General features: G+C 45.4%; 1 protein-coding gene across 15 annotated transcripts in view; it reads left to right on the forward strand.

Moving 5' to 3' along the window:
• slc18b1 (solute carrier family 18 member B1) overlaps window positions 1-13,698 on the forward strand; it is a 49,379-nt gene extending 35,681 nt beyond the window's left edge. For 5 of the 15 annotated variants that reach the window (XM_085997607.1, XM_085997606.1, XM_085997608.1 and 2 more), the window contains 3 exons: window positions 380-475; window positions 2,458-2,620; window positions 2,779-4,192. In XM_085997607.1, coding sequence (XP_085853733.1) covers window positions 380-475; window positions 2,458-2,620; window positions 2,779-3,923 — 1,404 coding nt within the window. In that variant the 3' untranslated portion in view covers window positions 3,924-4,192. Of the gene's footprint in view, window positions 1-379; window positions 476-2,457; window positions 2,621-2,778; window positions 4,193-6,166; window positions 6,289-8,851; window positions 8,927-10,091; window positions 10,186-10,319; window positions 10,370-12,929; window positions 13,056-13,284 lie in introns of those variants that run through there. The other 10 variants (XM_085997611.1, XM_085997613.1, XR_015079580.1 and 7 more) reach the window with 8 other exon arrangements.
• The last annotated feature ends 10,877 nt before the right edge of the window (window positions 13,699-24,575 follow it).

The raw sequence follows: 24,575 nt of genomic DNA on the forward strand, positions 1-24,575 counted from the left end.
AAATAAATACTTACACAACAGTTATGATATTCACCACTTCTCTCACATCTTAATATACTTTAGATCCTGGAAGACACAGGGAGGGACATAAGTTACATTACAGATTTATCAAAATAATTTCAATACAGATTTATCAAAATAATTTCAATAACTTTCCGATCCCTGATTTATGTATTTAAACTACAAACCATCAGAAAGCTGCCAGTAACGTCTAACAACAATGTTTGCTCTGGTACTCAATCATCATAGTGGAGGGGGGGGGAAGAACACAATATATTAAAACACTTTTCACATTATTTCAGGAATTAAAAGAGTGATAGTAATCTGATCTTTAAGTAGAAACCTTTCTAATAATGTATTTTGTTTGTTTCCTTTACAGCCAGCTCTGGATGTTTGTTTTGATGCTGGTACTAACTGGGTTTTCACTCAGCATGTGTGGCATTCCGATTTTTCCAGAAATCATCAGCTGTGTTTAGTAAGAATTTTTAAATTATAATGCATTAATTTTTAATCTTTGCTAAAGATAGTTGGGTGCATTTTTCATAATTTCTGTGTGTGTTAGCATAAAGCAGGAACACATCCTTTTCAACCTTTTTTTGCGAACTGAGGAAAATATGCCTGACTGCATTTGACAAGAATTAACTTTTCCCTCACCATTTCTGCAGCTTTGGTCTTCATTAGTGTCCTCCTAATGCTAGACAGTAGCCCTGAAACCTCTGGGTTTCCTAACTTCCAGAGATTTATTATGTCCGTTTTACAATTGTTTAAACACTAATGTCGTGACTGTGCTAACAGCACGGGCAGTGATTTGTAATATTTGCATTCAGACATTGTTTCAAGTCCTTTAAATAGGAAATTAGAAACGCATAGCAAAATCTTAATACTAACATCTAGCAGCTGTGGCCCTGAAATGGCATGTTTTGTTTGACCAAATGGTCTGCCTATTTGAATTGCATGACTTTGCCACATTCAGAATTCAGTGTGAAATTTTCTGTTTAGTTGTTGCACAGAAAGAAAATTGCCTTATCTTAACATTAATAACTTGTGGAAATTTTGATTAAAAATTGGCCTGTAACATCCTCCATAAACCATTTTAGGTTTTGCACTGATGCTAAACTAATGTTTAATTTTTGCTACAAATTAGAAGTGGGATTTGGGTGGAGTTACTGTCATAAAATGTAGTGTGAAAGCACAGTAATTGAGTGTGTCTGGTGACGATTACAGGCCAAATTTTTCTGCAAATATTTCCGCAAGTTTTAGGGTTAAGATAAGGCCGTTTACTTTTTTATACAACTAGCTACTGAATAGAAAAAATAGTGTTGCTGGACTCTAAATAATTGATGGAAATATTGCTTGTCCAGGTAAAGAGTTAATTTTGTCTTTGTTATCTACAAAAACATAATACATTATGGCTTGAATGACAAATTAAAATGCATGTGAGCATTTCAATTCAATTCAGATTTGACCTTTAAAACTACCTTTGACTGCAGATTAGAATTGAGCTCTAGGTGGAGTCACTGGCCTAGAAATTCAGTTCGGACGCTATTGCGGCGCTAAAGTTGGGCGCTCGTCAAATTTAGCGGCCGCCGGAAAGTGCAGGCGAGCTCGCCGAAATTCAGTAGATTTGGCCAACTTTTTGGCCGAGCGCTGCAAAAGGCGTTGGAACCCTGTGTTCAGGCGCTAATCCGGCGATGCAGCCTGATAACGCCGATTCCGGGCGCAGCGCAGGTGCGATCATGTGGTGAGTGTCAGCAGACACCCTGACGCCGGCCAGCTCTTAAAGGGGGAAGGGTCAACTTTGACTGCAGCCACGCCCTGCATGCTGTAGCCCTGCAACTAGGCCTCAGGACTGGTTGTGTGCCATATCAACGCCTGGAGGTCATGGAGAGGGCCCGTGAAAGAGCCCAGCGGTTCTCTGAGCATGCGCTGGGTGTGCTCCTTCATGGGGTGCGCAAAAGAAGACGGGTCGTGTGCCCGGCTAGTGGCAGGAAGGCTCCCAGGAGCCAGTTCAGGGAGGCGTGGACCAAAATTGCCCGGAGGGTCTCCTCCAACTCCGATGTTCCCAGGAGTGCGGACCAGTGCCGCAAGAAATACAATGACCTATGTCGGCTGGTCAAGGTGAGTACCCTTTCCAATGTCCCCCTCCTCCTTGCATGTGCACCTCCCATTAGGGCCAAAGGGACATCCAAGGTCTAATGCCCAGCCCTGCTGCCGCTGCAATGGCACTTGCATGTTAATCAATAGCTCTTTCTGCACTTACCACACTGTGCAAGCTATTACACCATGGGAGGCCTCACACACAGCAACAGGGCACCACACTGTGCAAGCTATTCCACCATGGGAGGCCTCACACACAGTTACAGGGCACCACACTGTGCAAGCTATTCCACCATGGGAGGCCTCACACACAGCAACGGGGCACCACACTGTACTTAGACGCCCTCCTTTCTCTTGCAGGCCAAGCTGGCGAGGAACGCCAGGAGCCTGCGTGTCACTGGTGGAGGCCCTCGCGATTACCAGGAGCTAACGGCTCTGGAAGAGAGGGTGGCCCGACTGCTGCGTCACCCGGTGATTGGGCCTGTGGCGCTCGGCGACGCCGACCCTATACTGGAACCCACTGGTAAGGACAGGACCGGGTGCACCTCTCTCCTTGCCCTCGCGCATCAGATCTACATCCTTCCCCACTGGCCGAAAAATGCGCATAATGCACCAATGCGGCCTCCCTCGCTGTCGGCCTGTCCTCACTCTAAAGCTACACTTGTGCCTTCCTGCTTTCAGCTGGTGAGGAGGAGGTGCTCCCTGAAGCCCACACAGCCAGGCCCTCGGAGGAGGAGGACGTCGAGGAGCAGCAGGAAGGCGCCACCTCGGGGGAACCCTCCTCCGCTCCAGGAGATGGCAATGAAGGGGAGACGTCTGGCGTGCCAGAGAGCCAGGGGGAGGCGGGGGAGGGGAGCCCCGAACCTGGTCCCAGTGGCATGGACGCACGCGGCAAGGCTCCGGCGGCACACCAGCCTTCTGCCCAGAGGGGGGAGGCGGTGGAGGGGAGGGCAGAACCTGGTCCCAGTGGCGTGGCCGCACGCGGCAACGCTCCGGCGGCACGCCAGCCTTCTGGCCAGAGGGTGGAGGCGCCCTCCAGTCCGGACTCGGACGTCGCCCAGGAGGTGCGCCTCCTGGACGAGATGTCGGCGGCGTCGGAGCGCCGGCACGTCGAAATCATGGAGGTGGTGGCACAGATGCCTCACGCCATCGAAAGCCTCGCTCAAAGTGTGGTGGCTTTCGGCCAATCCCAGGCCAGGGGCCTAGAGCTATTCGCAGCAGCGCACGCCAGGGGGGTGGAGCTCCTTGTGGCAGCGCATGAGAGGGGGGTCGAACAACTCGAGGCAGCGCAGCACGCCAGTCGCCAGCTGAGAGGTGCTGTGCAGACAATGGCACTGCAGATGCGGGGACATGCAGGCGCAGTTGGGGCACTGACTTCTGCCACCCTCGCACTGGCGCGGAGGCGTCGCCAGGCCAGCCGCCGCCCTGCTGCCGCACACCGGTCTGGCGACCAACAGTTTGGCGCGCTTGCTCCCCGGCCAGGCCGGCCGAGTGCACGTGTGTCTGGCGCCCAGCGCGCGCCTGGCATCACCCACCTTGTCCCCATTGGTGCAGGCGAGCCTGCGACTCCCCCAGCCAGGGTGCAAGGAGCTACTGCAGCCAGTGAAGAGGGCCACCCACAGCTGCAGCAGCCACCAGCCGGCCCCTCCCGGGCCCGCCCTCGTGTAGGCCGACCCCCAAGGGCATCTGGCGAGACGCCTTGTCGCCCTGAGGATCCTTCCCCCAGCCTCGCCACAGCCTCACGGCCCAGCTTGAGGCGCAGCAGCAGGACGGGCCGGGGCAAAAGACGGCTGTCGACAGACTCGCCCTCTCGCCACACCGAATAGAGTGTGTTGAGCGAGGGTTTGGGTGATGCGGAGGCTTCTGTTCTGGGGGGCATTATGTGGTTTGGTTTTATGGGGGTCTTTGTGTTGTGGGGGGGGCTTGTTTTTGTTAGGCCAGTGACGAAGGCCATTTGGATGGTGATGTTATGTTAGTCCTCCCCAGGTTTTGGGAGTGACAGAAGTTTGTTACTGTTTTTTGGGGGTCTTCTCTGTTTTGCTCTTCCATGTGGGAAGGGCCCTGAGTTTTTGAAATAAAGATGTTTATTTATTCACCATGTGCAGGTGTCATGTTTCAAGTGGTTGTTGGGTTAACCGGCTGAGGGCTTGCGAAGCGGCTGCGTTCAGTGGGCCAGGCCATTCCCTGACAGGGGGCCTAGAAGTGTCGAGCAATAAGCCCCCGGCGGACGGCCCTTGGACCTTGTCGCTCCCTCCTGGCCTGGTGCTCCTCCTCCTCAGGGTCCTCCTGCTCGTCCTCCTGAGGTGGTGGGGCAATGTCAGGTGGCAGTGCCTGAGTCCTGCGGATAGCCAGGTTGTGGAGCATGCAGCACACCACGACGAACTGGGAGACTCTATCCGGCGAATACTGAAGAGACCCGCCCGAACGATCCAGGCAACGGAACCGTTGCCTGAGGACGCCTATCGTTTGCTCTATTAGGTTCCTTGTGGCTTGATGGCTTTCGTTGTATGCCAGCTCCGCTGGGGTCCTGGGCGCGCGGAGCGGGGTCATGAGCCATCTGCACAAAGGGTAGCCCTTGTCCCCGATAAGCCATCCCCTTGGTGGAGGCTGTGCCTGGAACATGTCAGCCACAGTAGTCTGGCGCAGGATAAAGGCATCGTGGCTGCTTCCTGGGAAGCGGGCATTGACAGCTAGGATGCGCTGCCTGTGGTCACACACCAGCTGCACATTTAGGGAATGGTAGCCCTTCCGGTTGCGGTATTGCTCGGCATTGTGGATAGGTGCCCGCATAGCCACATGCGTGCAGTCAATGGCGCCCTGCACCATGGGGAAGGCCGCGATCCTGGCAAATCCGAATGCACGCTGCTCCTGCTTGTGTTGGGTCATGGGGAAGGAGATGAATTGGTGCCTCCTCGCGAAAAGTGCTTCGGTGACCTGTCGGATGCAGCGATGCGCGGCGAACTGGGAGATGTTCGCGATGTCCCCAGCAGCGGCTTGGAAGGAGCCGCTTGCATAAAAGCTGAGAGCCACCGTGACCTTCACTTCCACCGAGAGAGACGCCCTGGACATGAGCTGTGGCTGCAAATCTGCATGAAGCAGCTGGCAGATCTCTTCAACCACCTCCCTTCTGAAGCGCAGCCTCTTAACACAATGCGCCGCAGTCATGGTGAGATATGAGACCTGCTCCCGGTATTGCCTGACTGGGTAAGGCCTACGTTGGCGACGCCTAATGGCCCCTCTGCGTCTAGGCATGCCTGGCCCTCTCTCAAAGCGTCTGCGAGCCCTTCGCACAAAATGTAGGAACTGAGGGTTGGCCCCCCATGCAGCCCCCATTACAAAGTTCCAAACAGCAAAATCACAAGGATGCAAATGTCAAAGCACTGGCTAGAAGCCAAAAATACCTCTCCTATGGTGTCCGAAATCAGTAATCTCTGTGCCTTGCTCTCTGTGCAGAAATCCAAACCAGTCAAGTCATTGCAGCGAAATGGCTGGCTTTTATGGGTGAGTGGATGTGCCCTTTAATTAGCGCTCCCCGAATCCCACAGGGCCTCTGTTGAGTTCCATTTCACAGTTCTTAGCAGCGCCACGGCCACATCGGCCGGGCGCCACTGAATTTCCGGTTTGGGGCGCACAAACGGCGTTGCACGACGGAATGACGTCATAAGATGCGCGCGCAGCTGAGCGGGCGCTAACACTTTGCGCCGGCGCTAAAGCCCAGCTGAATTTCGGCGTAGGCGCAGATCCGGCGGTGCCCGGGCGCTAAGTGGATAGCGCCGGAAATCTGGCGCTAACGGCTGGCGCAAACAGCTGAATTTCTAGGCCACTGTCTCTCTACTCTGGCTTTCATGAAATGTATGAGGACCACAGACCAAGAGCAAGTAAAACAGCTCTTCCCTAAAAGCTCTAAATATTAACTAGTGATCCCTGCGTAAATTAATATATTGTTTCGGCAGAACAATCACTATTTTCCGCCATTTTTAAGAGAAGTAAAAAAAGATTTATCTTGTACGTCACACAATCTTCTGTATTTGGCATGGTGTGTTTTTTAACTATCTTCTCTTCTTCTTAGGCAGTCCCTCGGAGCTGAGGATGACTTGCTTCCACATTAAAAATGAGTTCGCAGGTGACTGAGTCCAATGCGGGACCTACAGTCTCTGCCACAGGTGGGGCAGACGGCGGTTGAAGGGGCAGGTGGGTGGGGTGCTTGGGTTGACGTGCGCTCCTTGCGCTGCCTGCGCTTGGCTTCCGCTTGCTCCCGGCGAAGAGACTCAAGGTGTTCGGTGCCTTGCCGGATGCTTCTCCTCCACTTTGTGCGGTTCTGAACAGAAGGACCTACTTGAGACTCCACATTCATTATCCAGGATGAGTCGACACAACTACAGGAGAAAATCAGATGTGGTACTCAAGCCCACTGCTGCCAGTTCTATGAAACCCATGCCTTTTACAACAACAACTTGCAATTATATAACACCTTTAACATAGTAAATCATCCCATGGTGCTTCAGAGGAGCGATTATCAAACAAAATTTGACAGAGTCACATGAGACTTTAGAACGGGTGATCAAAAGCTTGGTAAAAGCGGTAGGTTTTAAGGAGCATCTTAAAGGAGGAGAAAAAGCCGGAGAGGTTTAGGGAGGATATTCTAGAGCTTAGGGTCTAGGCAGCTGAAGGCATGGCCGTCATTGGTGGAGCGAAGAAAATGGATGTGCAAAAGGTCAGAATTGGAGGAGCGCAGAGATCTCTAAGGATTGTAGGTGTAGGGCTGGAGAAGGTTACAGAGATGAGGAGGGGCAAGGCCATGGAGGGATTTGAAAACGAGCATGAGAATTTTAAAATCGGTGTTGCTGGACTGGTGGGCCAATGTAGGTCAGCAAGCTCAAGGGTGGTGTGTGAACGGGACTTGGTGCGAGTTAGGTTACAGGCAGCAGAGTTTTGTTTGAGCTCAAGTTTACGAAGGGTGCGAGGTGGGAGGCTGGCCAGGAGACCATTGGAATGAGCATCCTCCCGCTTGCCTCATGCATAGTTTTATTTTTGGCCCATGTACCTTCCCTCGTTTCTGAGAAGGTATCTGCAGATCCGTCTCCGCATCTCTGCAGGCAGTATCACCACTGCCATTAACTGGCTGCTGGCATTGCTCAAATGATGATCTATGCCTCCCCTTCATCCAAACTGTCAAGTCACAGTGCAAGGTTTCAAATTAAGCTATTCCCTCCTAAATTGGTGCAATATTTTAAAAAATCTAAATGAGTGGGGGTATAGCTTAATAGGAACCAATTTCTTCATGCAGTACTATACTTTTTTAATATTAGTAATTGATAAAATGAACCTACTCCAGTTGCTGTATACTAAAACACAGTTGCTTCGTATAATGCCTTATTAAAAGCATAGTTGGAGTAGCGTGCGCTGTTTTGGGCTCCATGCTATAGGCTGAATGTTGAGGCAATAGAAAGCGGCTTCATTAGGATGATGCCCTGTATGGAAAAAGTACAAATACATAGGAAGACTTGGAAACACGGGGGTCGTTTTCATTAGCGCAATGAAGATTACTGAGTGATTTGTTAGAGGTATTTAAAATTGTGAAGAAATGGAACTGAGTAGATAGAAACGGATGGTTTCCTGTGGTTGTGAGGTCTAGAATGAGGGGAAATAGATACAAGATTGAAGTAAGAGATTTAGGATAGTGAGCAGGAGAGACTTTTTTACACAGGGTTGTGAGGCTATGGAATGCACTACCGGAGTTAGTGACTGAAGCATAGACCATGTAAAAATTTAAGAATAGGTTAGATGGGTGGTTGAAGGATAAAGGCGTAAGGGAACAGGGAAAACGCATCATATTAGGAGGACTACTAGTATGGAGGCTAAGTGCCAGCATGGACTGGTTGAGCTGAATGGCCTGTTTCCGTGTTGTAATTTCTATGTAATCCTATATGTATAAAGCTAGTTTAATGCTGTTTTGGTTGAGACCAGAATGTTTTAAAATCGGGCCATGGTTTTACAGAAGGCTGTGGGTTCAAACTCACTCCAAGACTTGGGCAAGTAATCCAGGATAACATTTTAGTGCAGTACTGAGGGGGAGCTACATTGTCAGAAGTGCCATCTTTTGGAATGGGAAGCTAAACCAAGATCTTGTCTGCCTGTCCAGATGGATCTAAAATATTTAATGGCACTATTTGAATTTGAAGAGAATCGTGGAGTTCCCCCAATGTCCTGGCCAATGTTCTTTCCTCAAAACAGCATCACCAGAGTAGATTAGCTGGTCATTTATCTTCTTTGCTCTTCTGGGGACCTTTCTGTGTGGAAATTGGCTGCCACATTTACCTAGTTAATGAGTTAATTTCAAAGGCAATTAATTATTTATGAATCACTGAAATGTCATGAGGATGTTCTGAGGCGCTATATAAATGCAAGTTTTTTTTTTCTAAGTCCATGTGATGGTAAGAGTTATCAAACTGGATTTGACGGACCTGATTAGAGAGCAGAGTTTTTAATCTCTATCCTTTTGCTCTTGTCTCCCAATTAATTTTAAACTGGAGGCGTGACTGTTTAGCATTCTATTGCAGTGCAGAAATGATTTGTTTTGCATGTGTAATAATTGAATTACATGGAGGAATGTGAATTGAGCAGATTGCGAGACTAGGTAATGACTGATCACCCAGATCTTTACATGTACAGGAGCACACTAAGGAACCAGTTCTGATGAGTTTGAATTACATTTGACTGTAATAATTGACATTGACTTTCATCTTTTGTTCAGTGAGAATGGATTTGAAGAGGGACTTGGTACATTAGGTCTAGTGTCTGGAATGTTTGGAGCATTTTGGTGTCTTGGGTATGTAGAAATATCCACATTTAACTTCTTGGGTTAGTATTTTAGTAATTTTGCCACATCTACTGTGGGGGTTTCTAACACTTTTGTTCCTTTGTCATTTCTGTTTTAAACTGTTCAGTCCAAAATATCAATGTTTGTACTTTTGCAGGCGAGGCGGGCAGGAGTGATGGCCAGTCAGGTTAAGAGGGGAAATACTAGCTCGGGGTTATGGCAGCAGTAGAACTCACTTCTAGATATTAGGGGGAACCATTGGTAATCCTGAGGCTAATGATGTAAAGAATGATGCTCTGGAGTTGGGAGGGCGGTGGTATAATCCATAGATATCTTTCATGTGTGACCGGCAGGTGTGATGGGAAAGTATTACAGGAAGTGCCTGCTCTTGATGCTTAATAAATAAGCACATTATTTTGGCACCATTTTACTTTTAATAAAACATTAATTTCCAGTCATACTATTCATTAGCATATAATTTTTTAATGTGTGTGTGTGCATGCTAGATCTTGTAGAAAACTTAGTAGTCTCCAGAAATAGACTACTGTGTTATAAAGCATTATAATGGTGTCATTTTATTTTGCTGTAAATTTTCAGTAACAGAACTATGTGCTGTGGAAGTTTTACTTGCTACAGGTTTGACTTTTGCACCCAACTTGCTGGCGCAAGTGAGGTGCATTGAATAACATCGCCTTAACTTATACTAGCTGAGTATAATTGGTTGCCCTGGGTTCCTCCAAATTGTTAATGTACAGCTATCTGCTACTTTTGTACCTGTGCATTTACATAGGTCCAAGGGTGAAGAAGCAAGAATGCTAAGGGTGTATGGTTAGTGTAGTCTTGACCAATTATATCCACTGGTGCACTGTCTACCAATTCAAAAGTCACTCCTACCAGGTTGTAGAAAAAAAGCATTGCTGCCAGTGTATATCATGATGAGCATTGGATTGTAGGGCAATATTGGCTCTTTTTGTTACACTGGTTTTGTTACACTGGAGTTGACACACTGTCCTACCACTAGATCACCACCAGGGGCAGGACCTGCTGAAGGCAATACAGTTTGAGCTGTACACACCAACACTTGGACTGGTTGAGCATGTATAAGCAGAAAGTTAGAAGTTTTACTATGGCATAAAATAACTAGTATCGTCTATTTTGTTTCTTTTTAAATCAGAGCATTTGTGGGACCAGTACTGGGTGGATACCTATATGATGAATTGAACTTTGAGTGGGCTGCAGTTATACAAGGAAGCTTTCCATTCATTTTTGTAAGTAGGCACAACATAGATGATGTATAGAACAATTAGTAATCCTAAACCACCATTTAAAAAATAAAATTGGAGCACCAAGATCCCTTTTTAATAGTTACAATCAGCATAATGGTCTTTTCTTTTATCTTCAGGGTACGCTGATGGGTTTGTACTTTTTAGTGAAAACGATGCACAAAAGGAGGTTTGTACTTTTGTATTTTAAGATTCTTAAATTTAAAAGAGTACTGGTGCGTAAGGGTGCACATAAGAGTGGTGACATTTTAAGAATAGGCACTAATGATGTGACTTTGTTTACTTTCCCCTCTTTCCTTCACCACCCGGGCTGCGAATTGCTTTGAGAACAGCAGCAGGGGGGTAGATGAAGGCGTGACATGTTTCAGCATTTTGTTGCACTGATGGCCCCAATAGGGTGGTCAACCATTATACGTATATGGAAGTTGGGTGAAGACTGAATTTAATTTTTTTTTTAGAAAAATATGCACTTTGCAGCGGACATTATTGGGATAGCAGCCGGGACTGGGAATACTGGCTGATGTGTAATTTTCTCTCAGAAAAATCTTTCTAATAAAGGATGTGCTTTTTTCATATCAATTTCTCTATTTTCATGCTAAAAGTGACTCCTGTAGCTGTTTCCTAGAGTTGAGGTTGGTAGTTGTTGGCATAAAGGCTGTGGACTAAATTCGCCAGGAATTTCCTCAGTGAGGGTTCTCTCGATTGGCCGCTGTAACTTCAGAGGAAGATCGGCAGAAACTCAGTTTAGATGTGTAAATGGGTTTGTGCAGAGGTCACGGTAGCTGATCGGGACAACCCAGCAATACATTTCCTAGTCAGTGTGATCCAGCAGCAGCTGATGGACAAGTCAGGATTTGAATTTCTTTATATGAGAGAGATTTCTACAGGCAGAAGTGTAATGAAAAGTTTTACTGTTGTGCAGTGTAGATGTTTGGATCGATTTTCAGAAGACCTTACTTTTGGCATGTGTATGGAAATCTGTATTAAGTATTTACAGCTCTTGAGTTATTGCTCTAGTAATTTGATCTTTTTCGTAGAGGAGTGACAGCCTGGCCACATCTCTGATGTAAAGGATGCACTCTGGTCTAGAGTAGATAATCCTCATCCAGTCCCTGAGATAAAGGGCAGGCTGGTGAAACCGTTTAGCTCCGAGGTTTGATGAATACACTGATTATAGTTTCGGACTGTAATCAGTAAACTATTGTCTGTGTAAAGTATTCACATAGGAAGGAAAAATGGGCAGCAAATGGCATAAGACCATGTGGTCTTAGACACAATGCTCAATATGTCAAATCCGTGCAGACAGAATCAACAAGGAATGTTGGAACTGTGTACAAGTCAGAAGAAGTCGTAATCATACTGTGTAGTGCTCTGGTCAGACCTCGTCTTGTGTACTGCATCCAGATACTAAGGTACAAAGGAGACATTTTATTGCTGTAGGCGGCAACATTTGTGAGAAAACAACTGAGATACTTGAGCTTTTCAGCTTTTGAAACGAGGTGTCTGAGGGATGATCTTACAGAGGATAGTAAATCTTCTTAAAGAGGACATAAGATAGTAAACCGTGTGGAAAAGCTAATTCAGAAACTTCTTCACACAAAATGTGATCAACACATGCAATGCACTCCTGAACTGAGAAGTGGAGGCAAAAATCCTGGAACCATTTAAGAACCAGTTGGATGTTGCAATGGAGAACTTTAGGGTCAGTCTAGATGGATGCAATGTCCTCAGCCCAACCACCTTCAGCTGCTTCATCAATGACCTCCCTCCATCATAAGGTCAGAAGGATGTTCGCTGATGATTGTACAGTGTTCAGTTCCATTTGTAATTCCTCAGATACTAAAGCAGTCCGTGCTCACATGCAGCAAGACCTGGACAACATCCAGGCTTGGGCTGATGAGTGGCAAGTAACATTCGTGCCACACCAGTGCCAGGCAATGACTATCTCCAACAAGAGAGGGTTTAACCACCTCCTCTTGACATTTAATGGGATTACCATTGTCTACATCCCCCCCCCCCCCCCACCATCAACATCCTTGGGGTCACCATTGACCAGAAACTTAACTGGATCAGCCACATAAATATTGTGGCTACAAGAGCAGGTCAGAGGCTGGGTATTCTGCGGTGAGTGTCTCACCTCCTGACTCCCCAAAGTCTTTCCACCATCTACAAGGCACAAGTCAGGAGTGTGATGGAATACTCTCCACTTGCCTGGATGAGTGCAGCTCCAACAACACTCAAGAAGCTCGACACCATCCAGGACAAAGCAGCCAGCTTGATTGGCACCCCATCCACCACCTTAAGAATTCACTCCCTCCACAACATGGCTGCAGTGTGTACCATCTAAAAAATGCACTGCAGCGACTCACCAAGGCTGCTTCGACAGCACTGCCCAAAACCACAATCTCTACCACCTAGAAGGACAAGGACAGCAGATGCATGGGAACACCATCACCAGCATGTTCCCCTCCAAGTCATACACCATCCTGGAAATATATTGCTGTTCCTTTATCATTGCTGGGTTAAAATCCTGGAACTCCCTAACAGCCCTGTAGGAGTACCTTCACCACACGGACTGCAGCAGTTCAAGGCAGTTCACCACCGCCTTCTCGAGGGCAATAAATGCTGGCCATGTCAATGATGGCCACATCCTGTGAATGAATTAATAAAATATCCCTTTTCTTTTTATATTGAAATTAAATGATCACTTTATTTCTGCGTTGTTTCAGTTGGTTAATCTTGTGCTTTAATGATTACAAGAAAAAAATGGGATTATGGGTTGATCAGTGGGTGATTGGCACATCCTTCAAATGAAATGGACCACTGGAAAGCTGTTAATGCACTTGCTTTATCAGGTATTTATTGCTATAAAAATGATCATGGGAATAATCAATAGTTGGATGAGATGAGTGAATCACCTGTATGTTTAAGAAGAAAATGTTTGATTAGTGGATTGTGGCATATTGGGTTTTTTTTAATTAAAAACTCCTCTTCTGACATCTCCCCACCCCCCCCTGATTTTTCTTTTTATGAAAATGTAATTGTCTTTAATGAAAATATGATTTAGATTTTTCTTTTATGAAGGTTACATTCTGGGAATAACACAGATGAAGAGAGAACAGTACTAATACCGAATTGAATTTGGAAACTCGCAGGGATTGTATGGACTACAATTCTCTTGCACACAGTTTTTGGACATCCTAGTATTTAAAAATTGCCTTTATTGAGTAATTCGAAGTGAGTTTAAATAATTGCACATTTTATATTACTAATAATGCTGCTACTTGATTGTAATTGAATATAAAAAGTGTTTTACATCACTGCCACCAAATGTAATGTGGAAAGCAGTTTTCTATTGTGGAAATATTGGTGGTATTTAATTTTATTAAAAAAATATGAAAACAAAATTACTTTATGCCAATCCAGTGTAATTTGATGGTCTTCACCACGACCTCCCTGTCACTATTGCACTAATAAAACCACCAGTCTGGAATTCCATTTTTTTCCTTCTGTCCTGTATTTTTTAATGTATGTGAAATAAAGAATAGATTGGCCTTCCAAAGTTAGGCTTTATTAACTTTAAAATCAGCAGCATATCTTTCCACATCCAGTCCCAACTAAAGCTAGAAAAGGACTGAATTTAAGGTAGCCACAACACATCATGTGATCATCAACTACCAATGAGATTACAACACATATCCCAAGGCAGTTAACAAACAACGAATCACAATACTTTTACTAATCAAAGAATAATCACCACATTCACCCCTCCTTTTAAAATATACTCCAACCTAATAACTTTTACAATTTACAATTAATTATTTACAACTAAACTATGCACGAGAATAAAACTATTTACATAACACAATACTAAATGAACAACAACAAATAATAACATTACGCATAAGTATTAAGTATCTCTCAACTAAAACAATATACTATAATATTTCAACAATTTTTAAAACATTACTATCAATTTAAAAGTCCATTTTCAATCGGTCGACCGGATATCTTGTTCGTGTCGACCTTCTTAACCTTGGTGAAATTCCTTGCCCTCCCACGCCAGAAGGCACAGAAGTATCTTCAACAGGAAGGCTATCCATATCCCGATTCTCAACGGTTTCCGGATTAGAAATCCCATCAGAAGATGAACTGGGACGGTCATAAACATCTATCAAAGGCTGACTAATAGAAGTATGATTATCTGCAATCGGATTGGAAATATTCGTAGTATCTGTAACAGCATCCACATTATCCGAATCATGACCATTATTAATATCCTCAGAAGAGGGCTGGCCCCCACAAGGAGCCAAGTCTTTAATTGAAACAGTACTTTCTTTCCCATCTTGGAATCGAATCTGAGCATATTGGGAATTTGCCTCCAACAGCTCCACCTCCTCCACCAAGGGGTCATATTTTGACAATCTAACATGGCGTCGAAGCAACACAGGTCCCTGCATAGTAACCCATGAAGGTACCGAATATCCCATAGTAGATCTCCGCGGATAGTTAAAGAGCCTTTCATGGGGGGTCACATTAGTAGCCGTTGAAAGCAATGATCTAATGGAATGCAGGGCATCAGGCAGCACCATTTCCCACTGTGTATTCTTAAGGTTCCGGGATGTCAACGCCAACATAACTGCCTTCCAGATCACCCCATTGTATCGTTCACACTGTCCATTACCCTGGGGATTATATGGGGTAGTTCTACTAGTAGAAATTCCCCGACTCTGAAGGTATTCCTTCAACTGGGAAGACATAAAAGAACTTCCCTGATCCGAATGGATATACGCAGGCATCCCAAAGATGACAAAAAGTTGAGTCAAACATTTAATAACTGTAGCAGCTGATACATCTGCACAAGGAAAAGCAAAAGGGAACCTTGAAAACTCGTCCACAACAGTAAATATATATCGGTTTTGAGTAGTTGAAGGAAGAGGTCCCTTAAAATCGACACTCAAACGTTCAAAAGGAGAAGTAGCCTTGAAAGATGAGCTCGTTGAGGCTTAAAGAAATTCGGTTTACACCGAGCACAGATAGAACATGATGAAGTCATCCGCTTGACGTCTTCAACTGAAAAAGGCAAGTTCTTACTGCGTACAAAGTGTATCATCCTCGTAACCCCAGGATGACATAAGGCATTGTGAAGATTAATAAGCGTATCTCCGTGAATCACAGAACAATAAGCCCTCGACAGTGCATCAGCAGCAACATTATCCTTCCCCGGACGATAAACTATGTCAAAATGGTAACATGCCAACTCAATCCTCCATCTCATTATTTTATCATTTTTAATCTTTCCAAAATGTTTAACATCAAACATAAAGGACACAGATTTTTGATCAGTTACCAACGTGAAATGTCGCCCCGATAAATAATGTCTCCATTTACGCAATGCTTCTACTATTGCGTATGCCTCTTTTTCTATTGAGGAATGTCTTTTTTCAATATTATTCAAAGTACGTGAGAAAAAGGCCACAGGTCTTCCATTTTGGTTCAAAGTAGCCCCAATTGCAAAATCCGAAGCATCCGTCTCAATCACAAAGGGAACCTGCTCATCAATGGAATGCACAACTGCTCCTAAAATATCCTTTTTAAAATTCTCAAAACATGTCCCGGCCTCCCATGATAGAGGATATGTCGTAGCCTGAATAAGAGGCCGGATCTTCCGTGAAAAATTTGCAATCCAATTAGAATAATAAGAAAACAGTCCAACAACTCGTTGCAAAGCCTTAGAATTAGTAGGACAAGGTAAATCGATCAATGGTCGCAGACGTTCTGGATCTGGTTTAATCTTATTTCCCGAAATAATATACCCCAATAGATTTACCTCAGTAGTCGAAAAGACACATTTCTCTTTGTTAAAAGTTAAACCAACTTTTTCCGCAGCTTGAAGGAATCTTTTTAAATTAGAATCATGCTCCACCCTTGATTTGCCACACACTGTGATGTCATCTAAGTATGAAAAGGTGTCAGAGAGGGAGTTATCACTTATAAAAGCATCCATTGCCCGTTGAAAACAAGCAACACCATTAGTAACACCAAATGGTATTCGGCAAAACTGATACAGCTTTCCACCAGCCTCAAAGGCCGTATATGGTTGATCCTTCTTAACAATAGGAATCTGATGATAAGCACTCTTTAGGTCAATAGCGCTAAAAACCTTATACTGAGATACTTTATTGATAAGCTCATCAATCTTAGGCAAAGGGTACGCATCTAATTGAGTATACCTATTAATAGTTTGGGAATAGTCTATCACCATTCGTTTCTTGTGTCTCTCGTTAGTCGTGACAACTACCTGTGCTCGCCAAGGCGAACAACTAGGTTCAATGATTCCTTCCAATAAGAGACGTTGAACTTCAGAATTAATAAATTCTCCATCCTGACTACTATATCTTCTTGACTTGGTAGCAATTGGCTTACAATCCGGCATCAAATTGGAAAAAAGTGATAATGGAGAAATGGATAAAGAGGTTAATCCACAAATAGATAAAGGTGGCTTAGTCCCTCCAAATGAAAGACTAAGAGACTCGTGTAACTGAAGCACATCATGTCCAATCAAAATATCCGCACAGAGATTAGGCAAAACAGATAGGCGTATATCAGTATACGTATTACCTAGAAGAATCATTTTCACAAAGCAACAACCAGCCATTTGTGAAGTAAGGGTCGTCTGAGCCATACACACCTGATACGTAACAGGCAAAATTTTCAAATGCTTCTCCTTCGCAAACTGAAGACTTATAAAACTCTCAGTACTGCCCGTATCTATAAGGGCCTTCACTTCCAACCCATTAACTTGAGCCGTAACTATAGCTTTGTTTAGGCCATGAGCAAATGCAGCAGAAATTGATGCAATAAACACCCTATCTAAAGGCTGAATAGTCACAGAGGAGGAGGTGGTAGAGGAGGGCCCTCCCACACCCGGAGAGGAGGAGGTAATTGAACCTGATGATTTGCACATGTGTGCATAATGACCTCTCTTGCCGCATTTACTACACACAGCCTCCCGAGCAGGACACTTCAGACGAGGGTGCCGGATATTCCCACAAAAATAACACTTCTGAATCCTAGAGGCAACAGCCGCCGAAGTAGAAACTGTTTCAGAATCTAGTAAACCACTCCCATTAAGTCCACATAATTCCTTTTCATCCGAAACTGCCGAAACCATAGTCGCAGGCCGATTAAAAAGAGCATAAGAATCCGAACTTCTCTGAGCCACATCCAATGTAGAAGCTTGCTCAAAAGCACTTTTAAGATCCAAAGTCTTATTTTCTAACAACCGCTGACGAATTGATCTAGACAGTAATCCATTAATAAAAGCATCCCGTACCGATTCTTCCTTATATTCTTCAGCCGTCACGGCCTTATAATTACAGTTAACACTAAGGCACCGAAGTGCTTGTAAATAAGTATCCAAAGATTCTCCCACCTGCTGCCTACGGGCAGATAGAAGGTGACGTGCAAATACCTCATTCTTTGGTTTAACAAAAATCTTTTCCAATGTAGAAATAGCCACTTCATAAGTTTTACAGTCCAAAATATATTTATATACATCCGGAGCAATGTAGTTGATCAGCATATTCAGCTTATTTAGAGACTCTTGATCCAACACGCCCAAAAAGTTTTTAAATGTACAATACCAATGTTTCCATTTATCATCCACTCCAGCAGAATTGGGGTCAGCCTTGAATTGTTCTGGTTGAAGATATCGCTCCATTCTAACATAAAGTTAATAAATTGAAATAAAGAATAGATTGGCCTTCCAAAGCTAGGCTTTATTAACTTTAAAATCAGCAGCATAGCTTTCCACATCCAGTCCCAACTAAAGCTAGAAAAGGACTGAATTTAAAGTAGCCACAACACATCATGTGATCATCAACTACCAATGAGATTACAACACATATCCCAAGGCAGTTAACAAACAACGAATCACAATACTTTTACTAATCAAGGAATAATCACCACAGTATGTAACCTTCCTTAAATTGTTGCGTGTTTCCTGAAAGAAGATTAAAGCAGGATTTTTTTTTCCCTTTGTCAGAATACTGCAAAAATAGCTTCATGCTGTTTGTCTCCTTGGATACTGAGGAAAAAGACGATAATTAAAAGCTTGTAGCAATCCTAAAATGAATCCACCATTTCACTCTGCCAAAATACTTTTTAGGATCCAAAGCAACAACCAAGTTTTATCCGAGGGGCATTTGGAAAATATTAGAGACTGTGTATGGTTTCCAGGGCCATGTACTTTTTTTTTAAACCGTGCTCGGCAAAACAAAAACCTATAGCTGTCAATCCCAAGTATACTGAAACGAAAAAAAAAATGGAAAGTTGATTGAAACAGAAAATGTTGGAAATATACAGCAGCTCTATCACATCTAAAGACAGGTTAATGTTTTCTTCCGAACTGGAACCTGAATTAGAGCCCCTTAATAGCATTGAACTAAACAAAGGGGTTGGAAGAGACAGGTAAAACTCGTGTTCGAAAGTCAAAGAGGAAATAATGGTCTCTGGTTTCTGTTTTATGTGGAAAGCGGTGAAAAGGATGGATGATGCGTACAGATAACGGTGATGAATGAAAACTAATTAAAAGAACAGAACTTTTTGAAATTGTTAAATACAACAGAGAAAAGGTATTAAGAGATGCGCGCAACAAAAGTAAAACTGTAAATACAGGAAATCTGAAATAATGAAGTAAAATGCCAGAGACACACAGCAACTTCACCAGCACCTGAGAGAGAGCCAGCAGGCCAACATTCTGGGGATTAATTTACCCTCCTGAAGTGTGTTACTATCCTCCTCACTGAGTTTCGTGTCATTTGCAAACTTTGAAATTGTGCCCTGGATATTTCAAGTCCAAGTCAATAAATATCAGAAAGAGCAGTGCTCCTAGCACCGACACCACTCTATACTTCCCTCCAGTCTGAAAAACAACTGTTCACCACTATTCTCTGCCTTCTGTTTCTTAGCCAATTTTGTATCCATGCTGTCATTGCCCTGTAATCCCATGGCTTCAATTTTGCTAACAAGTCTATTATGTGGTACTTTATCAAATGCCTTTTGAAAGTTCATATTCACATCAACCCTCGCCACTACTTAATTCTGATTATTTGACCCAGGGGTCAGTATTCAACAATCAACTTGCTATTGCTCACTGCCTTGTCACACACTCTCCCTTCCATTGGCTGCCTGCTCATGCTCTCTTACTTCTGCTAACTGTGTACTCGTGCATTCTCGCTCTGTTCACTGCCTGCTCAGATTATCCCTTTTGCTGGCTGCCTGCTTATACACTCTTTCTTCTACTGTGTGTACTCACAATTTCTCTTCCACTGGCTGCTTCCTCATGCTGTCTCCTGACCACAAACTGCCCGCCTCTGTGTTCTCCCCTGTTGCCTGTCTATTCAAAGCCTCTCATTCTCAAAAGCTGTCTCTTTTGTGGGCTCCTTGACTGAAGCCCACAAAAGGACACAAGGCTCCTCGATCAGCAGTGACATTGATGGATTTGTCTCTGCCTTGTGCAGACACTTCTGTTGGAGGCTCAGCCTTTCTTCCAATGTTTGGAGTTTACAGATGTTGTGCAGATAGATTAAGCAGATAAAGCGTGGGATGCATTTTGTTGTTCTTATTGTTCTTGCACAGATTTTATGGCACAAAAACAGGCCATTCGACCCAACTGATCTAGGCCAGTGTTTGTGCTCCACACGAGCCTCCTCCCACCCTCTTTCATCTAACCCTATCTGTATAACCTTCTGTTCCTTTCCCGTGCAGCAGAGCACAGCGGGAGAGTGGAGCATTTAAAAACAGTGCAGAAACCCGGTGGCAGCACAGCAGAGCATATCAGGAGAGCGGATTCAAAAACAACAAAAAAACAAGGAGTGACATCACAGGACAGCAAGTAGATAATTGGTTGCTGAGTATTAACGTTTTATTTCTCTAAGCTAGGAGAGTGGTTTAAACTAAGAGCGGGAAACTATAACGTACTTTATTAAATTGAAAATGTAACTGAATAAACTAATTAGTATAACTATAAATAATCATTGAATAAAGATTTTAACTAATTAAGTAAATAAAAGGTTAGACTAAGATGTGGCAGAGCAGGTTGTGTGTCTGGACTGCAGCACATGGGAGTTTGTGGACAGCGAGACTGTCCTGAGCGAACACATCTGCAGTAGATATCTCCGTCTTGAATCTCTCCGGCTCAGAGTCATTGAGCAGGAGAGTGAGTTGGAGGCACTCCTACACATAAGGGAGGGGGAAGAGTATCTGGACAGTGTTGTGTATGTACCTTTAAGAGAAGAACTGATTCTATACTGCAGTACCGGCAGTGATCACCCCTGTATATAAAGCCATAGCAGGCTTCTGTACTTCAGTCTTGAGTTCCCCTCTGTTCAGTAAATACCTGTTTTATTGTTCTCCTGCAGTCCGAGTATTATTGATACCCGGACACTACACTGGCGACGGGCAGGTTCGAACTCACCTGCAGTACTGCATCACCTCACGGGGATCTTTTCCCTGAAGAGAAGCTTCTTGGAGGTCGAAGTCAGAACGGCGGGCGTCGACCGCGGGCAACCGCCCAGGGATCCATCGGAGAGTTGCAGGGGAGGCTGTGGAGAGCTGGGCCTGGCTCCCCAGTTGAGGTGTTCCAGCAAGTCGTGCTGGGAGCAGGTAGTGCGCTGACCCTTCCGGACTGCGGCGGGCTCGGGCTCGATCGAGCGGCTCTGCAAAGGGGCCGTGCAGCGTCGTCGGGAGGAAGAGAGAGAGAGAGGGTGGAGCGCACAGGGCGCGGTCGGTGCTCAAGAACCGGGCAGCGTGGAGAGGATAGAACGAGGGGAAGGAAAAGTGATACGCGCCGAACCCGCATGTCGCCACCATTACCCTGTAGAATGCTAGGAGCAGCGTGGCAGCAAGGGAAAGAAGGAAAAGCATGGGAGGCGCCATTTTATTCCATTGGTGAAGGAGGAAAAGTGCGGGAGGCACCATTTTATTCCATTGGGGAAGAAGAAAAAGCGCGGGAGGCGCCATTTTAAATCACTCAAGATGCCGAAGAGTGGCAGTATCACTGCTTTCGACAACGAGGTAGAAGACTGGACCACGTATGTGGAAAGAATTGAAGTGTACTGCGAGGCAAATGAGGTGGCCGATGGAAAGAAGGCGTCGGTATTATTAAATTTGATGGGCGCGAGAACGTACGGCTTATTGCGGAATTTAATTACCCCAGCTAAACCAATGGAGAAAAGTTTTGAAGAGATTGTTAATATCTTACAGGAACACCTAAACCCTACACCGCTGCTGATAGCAGAAAGATTCAAGTTCCATAAAAGAAACCAGCACAAAGATGAGAGCAATGCTGACTATCTTACGGAACTACACAAGTTATCGAAGCACTGCCAGTTCGGAGCAGGACTGGCAGACACCTTACGGGATAAGTTTGTCTGCGGGCTCCAGAGTGAAGGAACCCAGAAACGACTACTTTCGGAAAAGGACCTGACGCTAGAACAGGCTTTCAGCGTGGCAGTATCCTACGAAGCAGCAGCACGGGGAGCTGCGGAAATAAAACAGAAACCACAGGAATACAGCGCTAACGAAATGGCGTATGGAGCAGAAAAGTGCTATCGCTGCGGCAGAACAACTCATGATCAGAAGGACTGCTGGTTTAAGGACAAAGTATGCAGGCAATGTGGGAAAATGGGACACATAGCAAGAGTCTGCAGGTCGGGAAAGAAAACCAACACTACAAGAACTACTAAGGAAAAGTACAAGAAAGTAAAGAAATTGACAGACAGTAGTTCGGAAGATCAGGAGAGTGATAAGGACTCCAGGAGCAGGAGACTAAGTTGTCTAAAGTTACACAACATGATCGCAAAGGAGGATCACCGAACCATTTGGGTCACCCTCATGATAGCAGGGTCCCCAGTAAAGATGGAATTGGACACAGGATCAGCCCTAACTGTCATGAATCGACGAGACTATGAGCGGCTATTCTCACACATACCCTTGAAGGACACGTCCATTGTATTGAAGACATACATGGGGCAAAAAGTCTACCCCAGAGGAAAAATAAGGGTGCCAGTTGAATACAACGGCAAGGAAACACAGAAACTGTATCTATATATACTACCAGGTGGAGGACCACCATTATTGGGACGTGAATGGATCCGAAAAATACAATTGGATTGGCATTCCATTCAGGCACTAACTGTGACTGATAAAAAGGATGATGACGTCACACCTGGACGACTGTCAAAAATTCTAACTGACGCGAAAGAGGTGTTCCAACAAGGACTTGGGACTCTAAAAGGAGTAACGGCAACGATAAAAATCGAAGATAACGCAAACCCAAAATTTTTTAAGGCCAGACCGGTACCTTACGCGATCCGCCCAGCGTTGAAGCAGAGCTGGAGAGTCTGGAGCGTTCGGGTGTGCTGTCCAAGGTGGACTGGAGCGAGTGGGCCACACCCATCGTTCCTGTAATGAAGAAATCATTGAGCAGCACGCCTGGGGAACCGAAGAAGGTTCGCATCTGTGGGGACTTCAAGGTAACTGTGAACCCAGTCCTGCACACAGTACAATATCCACTCCCACGGATAGAAGATATTTTCGCCTCACTATCTGGAGGGAAATGCTTTACAAAGATTGATCTGGCCCAAGCATATCTACAAATGGAGGTGGAAGAAGCATCTAGGAAATACCTCACAGGGCAGCACGGTGGCATAGTGGTTAGCACTGTTGCCTCACAGCGCCAGGGACCCGGGTTCGAATCCGGCCTCGGGTGACTGTCTGTGTGGAGTTTGCACATTCTCCCCGTGTTTGCGTGGGTTTCCTCCGGGTGCTCCGGTTTCCTCCCACAGTCCAAAGATGTGCGGGTTAGGTTGATTGACTATGTTAAATTGACCCTTAGTGTTAGGGGGATTAAATACGTGGGGTTACGGGGATCGGGTGGGATATGTGTCGGTGCAGGCTCGATGGGCCGAAATGGCCTCTATCTGCATTGTGGGGTTTCTGTGATCTCTGTGAAACACTCACAAAGGTCTTTACCAGTACAATCGACTGGTATTCGGGGTAGCATCAGCCCTGGCTATTTGGCAGAGGGCGATGGAACAAGTCCTGCAAGGGATCCCGGGGACCCAGTGTTATTTGGACGACATCCTGGTTACGGGCGAAAATGACAGTGAACACCTTGCCAACCTGGAGCAGGTGCTCACGAGATTACAGGAATATGGGCTACGAGCCAACCGCCCCAAATGCGAGTTCTTCAGGAGACAAATCTCGTATTGTGGCCACATGATTGATGAGGAAGGGTTGCATAAGTCGCCGGACAAGATTGAGGCTGTAGTCAAGGCTCCAGCACCGGAAATTGTGTCGCAACTGAGGTCCTTCCTCGGGTTGGTGAACTACTACCATAAGTTCTTGCTGAATTTATCTACAATTCTGCATCCACTGAACGCCCTGCTGCAAACTGGAGTAACATGGAAATGGAGTGATGAGTGTAAGCATGCCTTTTAGAAATGTAAATGCCTAATCACTTCAAAAGAAGTATTGGCCCACTACAATCCAACACTACCGATTTGGTTAGCATGTGATGCGTCTCCCTACGGCATCGGCGCGGTGCTGTCACACAAATTCCTTGACGGTTCAGAGAGGCCAATAGTCTTTGCGTCGCGCTCGTTAACCTCAGCCGAGCGTAACAACGCCCAGATTGACAGGGAGGCCCTCAGCCTGGTGTGGGGGGTGAAGAAGTTCAATCACTATCTGCACGGGCAGAAATTCATCCTACTGACTGATCATCAGCCCCTGGTCTCCATTTTTAACCCAAAGAAGGGCGTTCCGATGATGACGGCGCAACGGCTGCAAAGATGGTCACTTTTTCTAGGGGCACATCAGTACGACATAGAGTACAAGGGTACGAAACAGCATGGAAATGCTGATGGGCTGTCGCGCCTACCGTTGCCTACGGTAGAGGAAGCACCTGCAGTGGACCCTGTTGAGATATTCTATGCGACCATAGTCGAATGTCTACCTGTTACAAACTCAAGTATAGAGAAGGAAACCCAAAATGACCCGACACTCTCTCGGGTCTATGATTTGACAGTGAAGGGATGGCCAGCACATGGCGACTCACTGTTGCCAGCATTCTCGCCAAGGAGAGAACAGCTGTCAGTGTGCCGGGGGACCTTGATGTGTGGATCCCGAGTGGTAATTCCACCCAAGTTGAGAGATAGAGTGCTCAATGAGCTTCATGAGGGTCATCTGGGAGGGGTAAAAATGAAGAGCCTAGCCAGGGCGTTTGTGTGGTGGCTGGGAATCGATAAAGAAATCGAGGATATGACCAAGAGATGCACAGGATGCCAGAAGGTCCAAAACGCTCCACCACA

This window comes from Somniosus microcephalus, chromosome 9, assembly GCF_052327205.1.
Source record: "Somniosus microcephalus isolate GS21.2 chromosome 9, FLI_Smic_1.0, whole genome shotgun sequence".
NCBI lineage: Eukaryota > Metazoa > Chordata > Chondrichthyes > Squaliformes > Somniosidae > Somniosus > Somniosus microcephalus.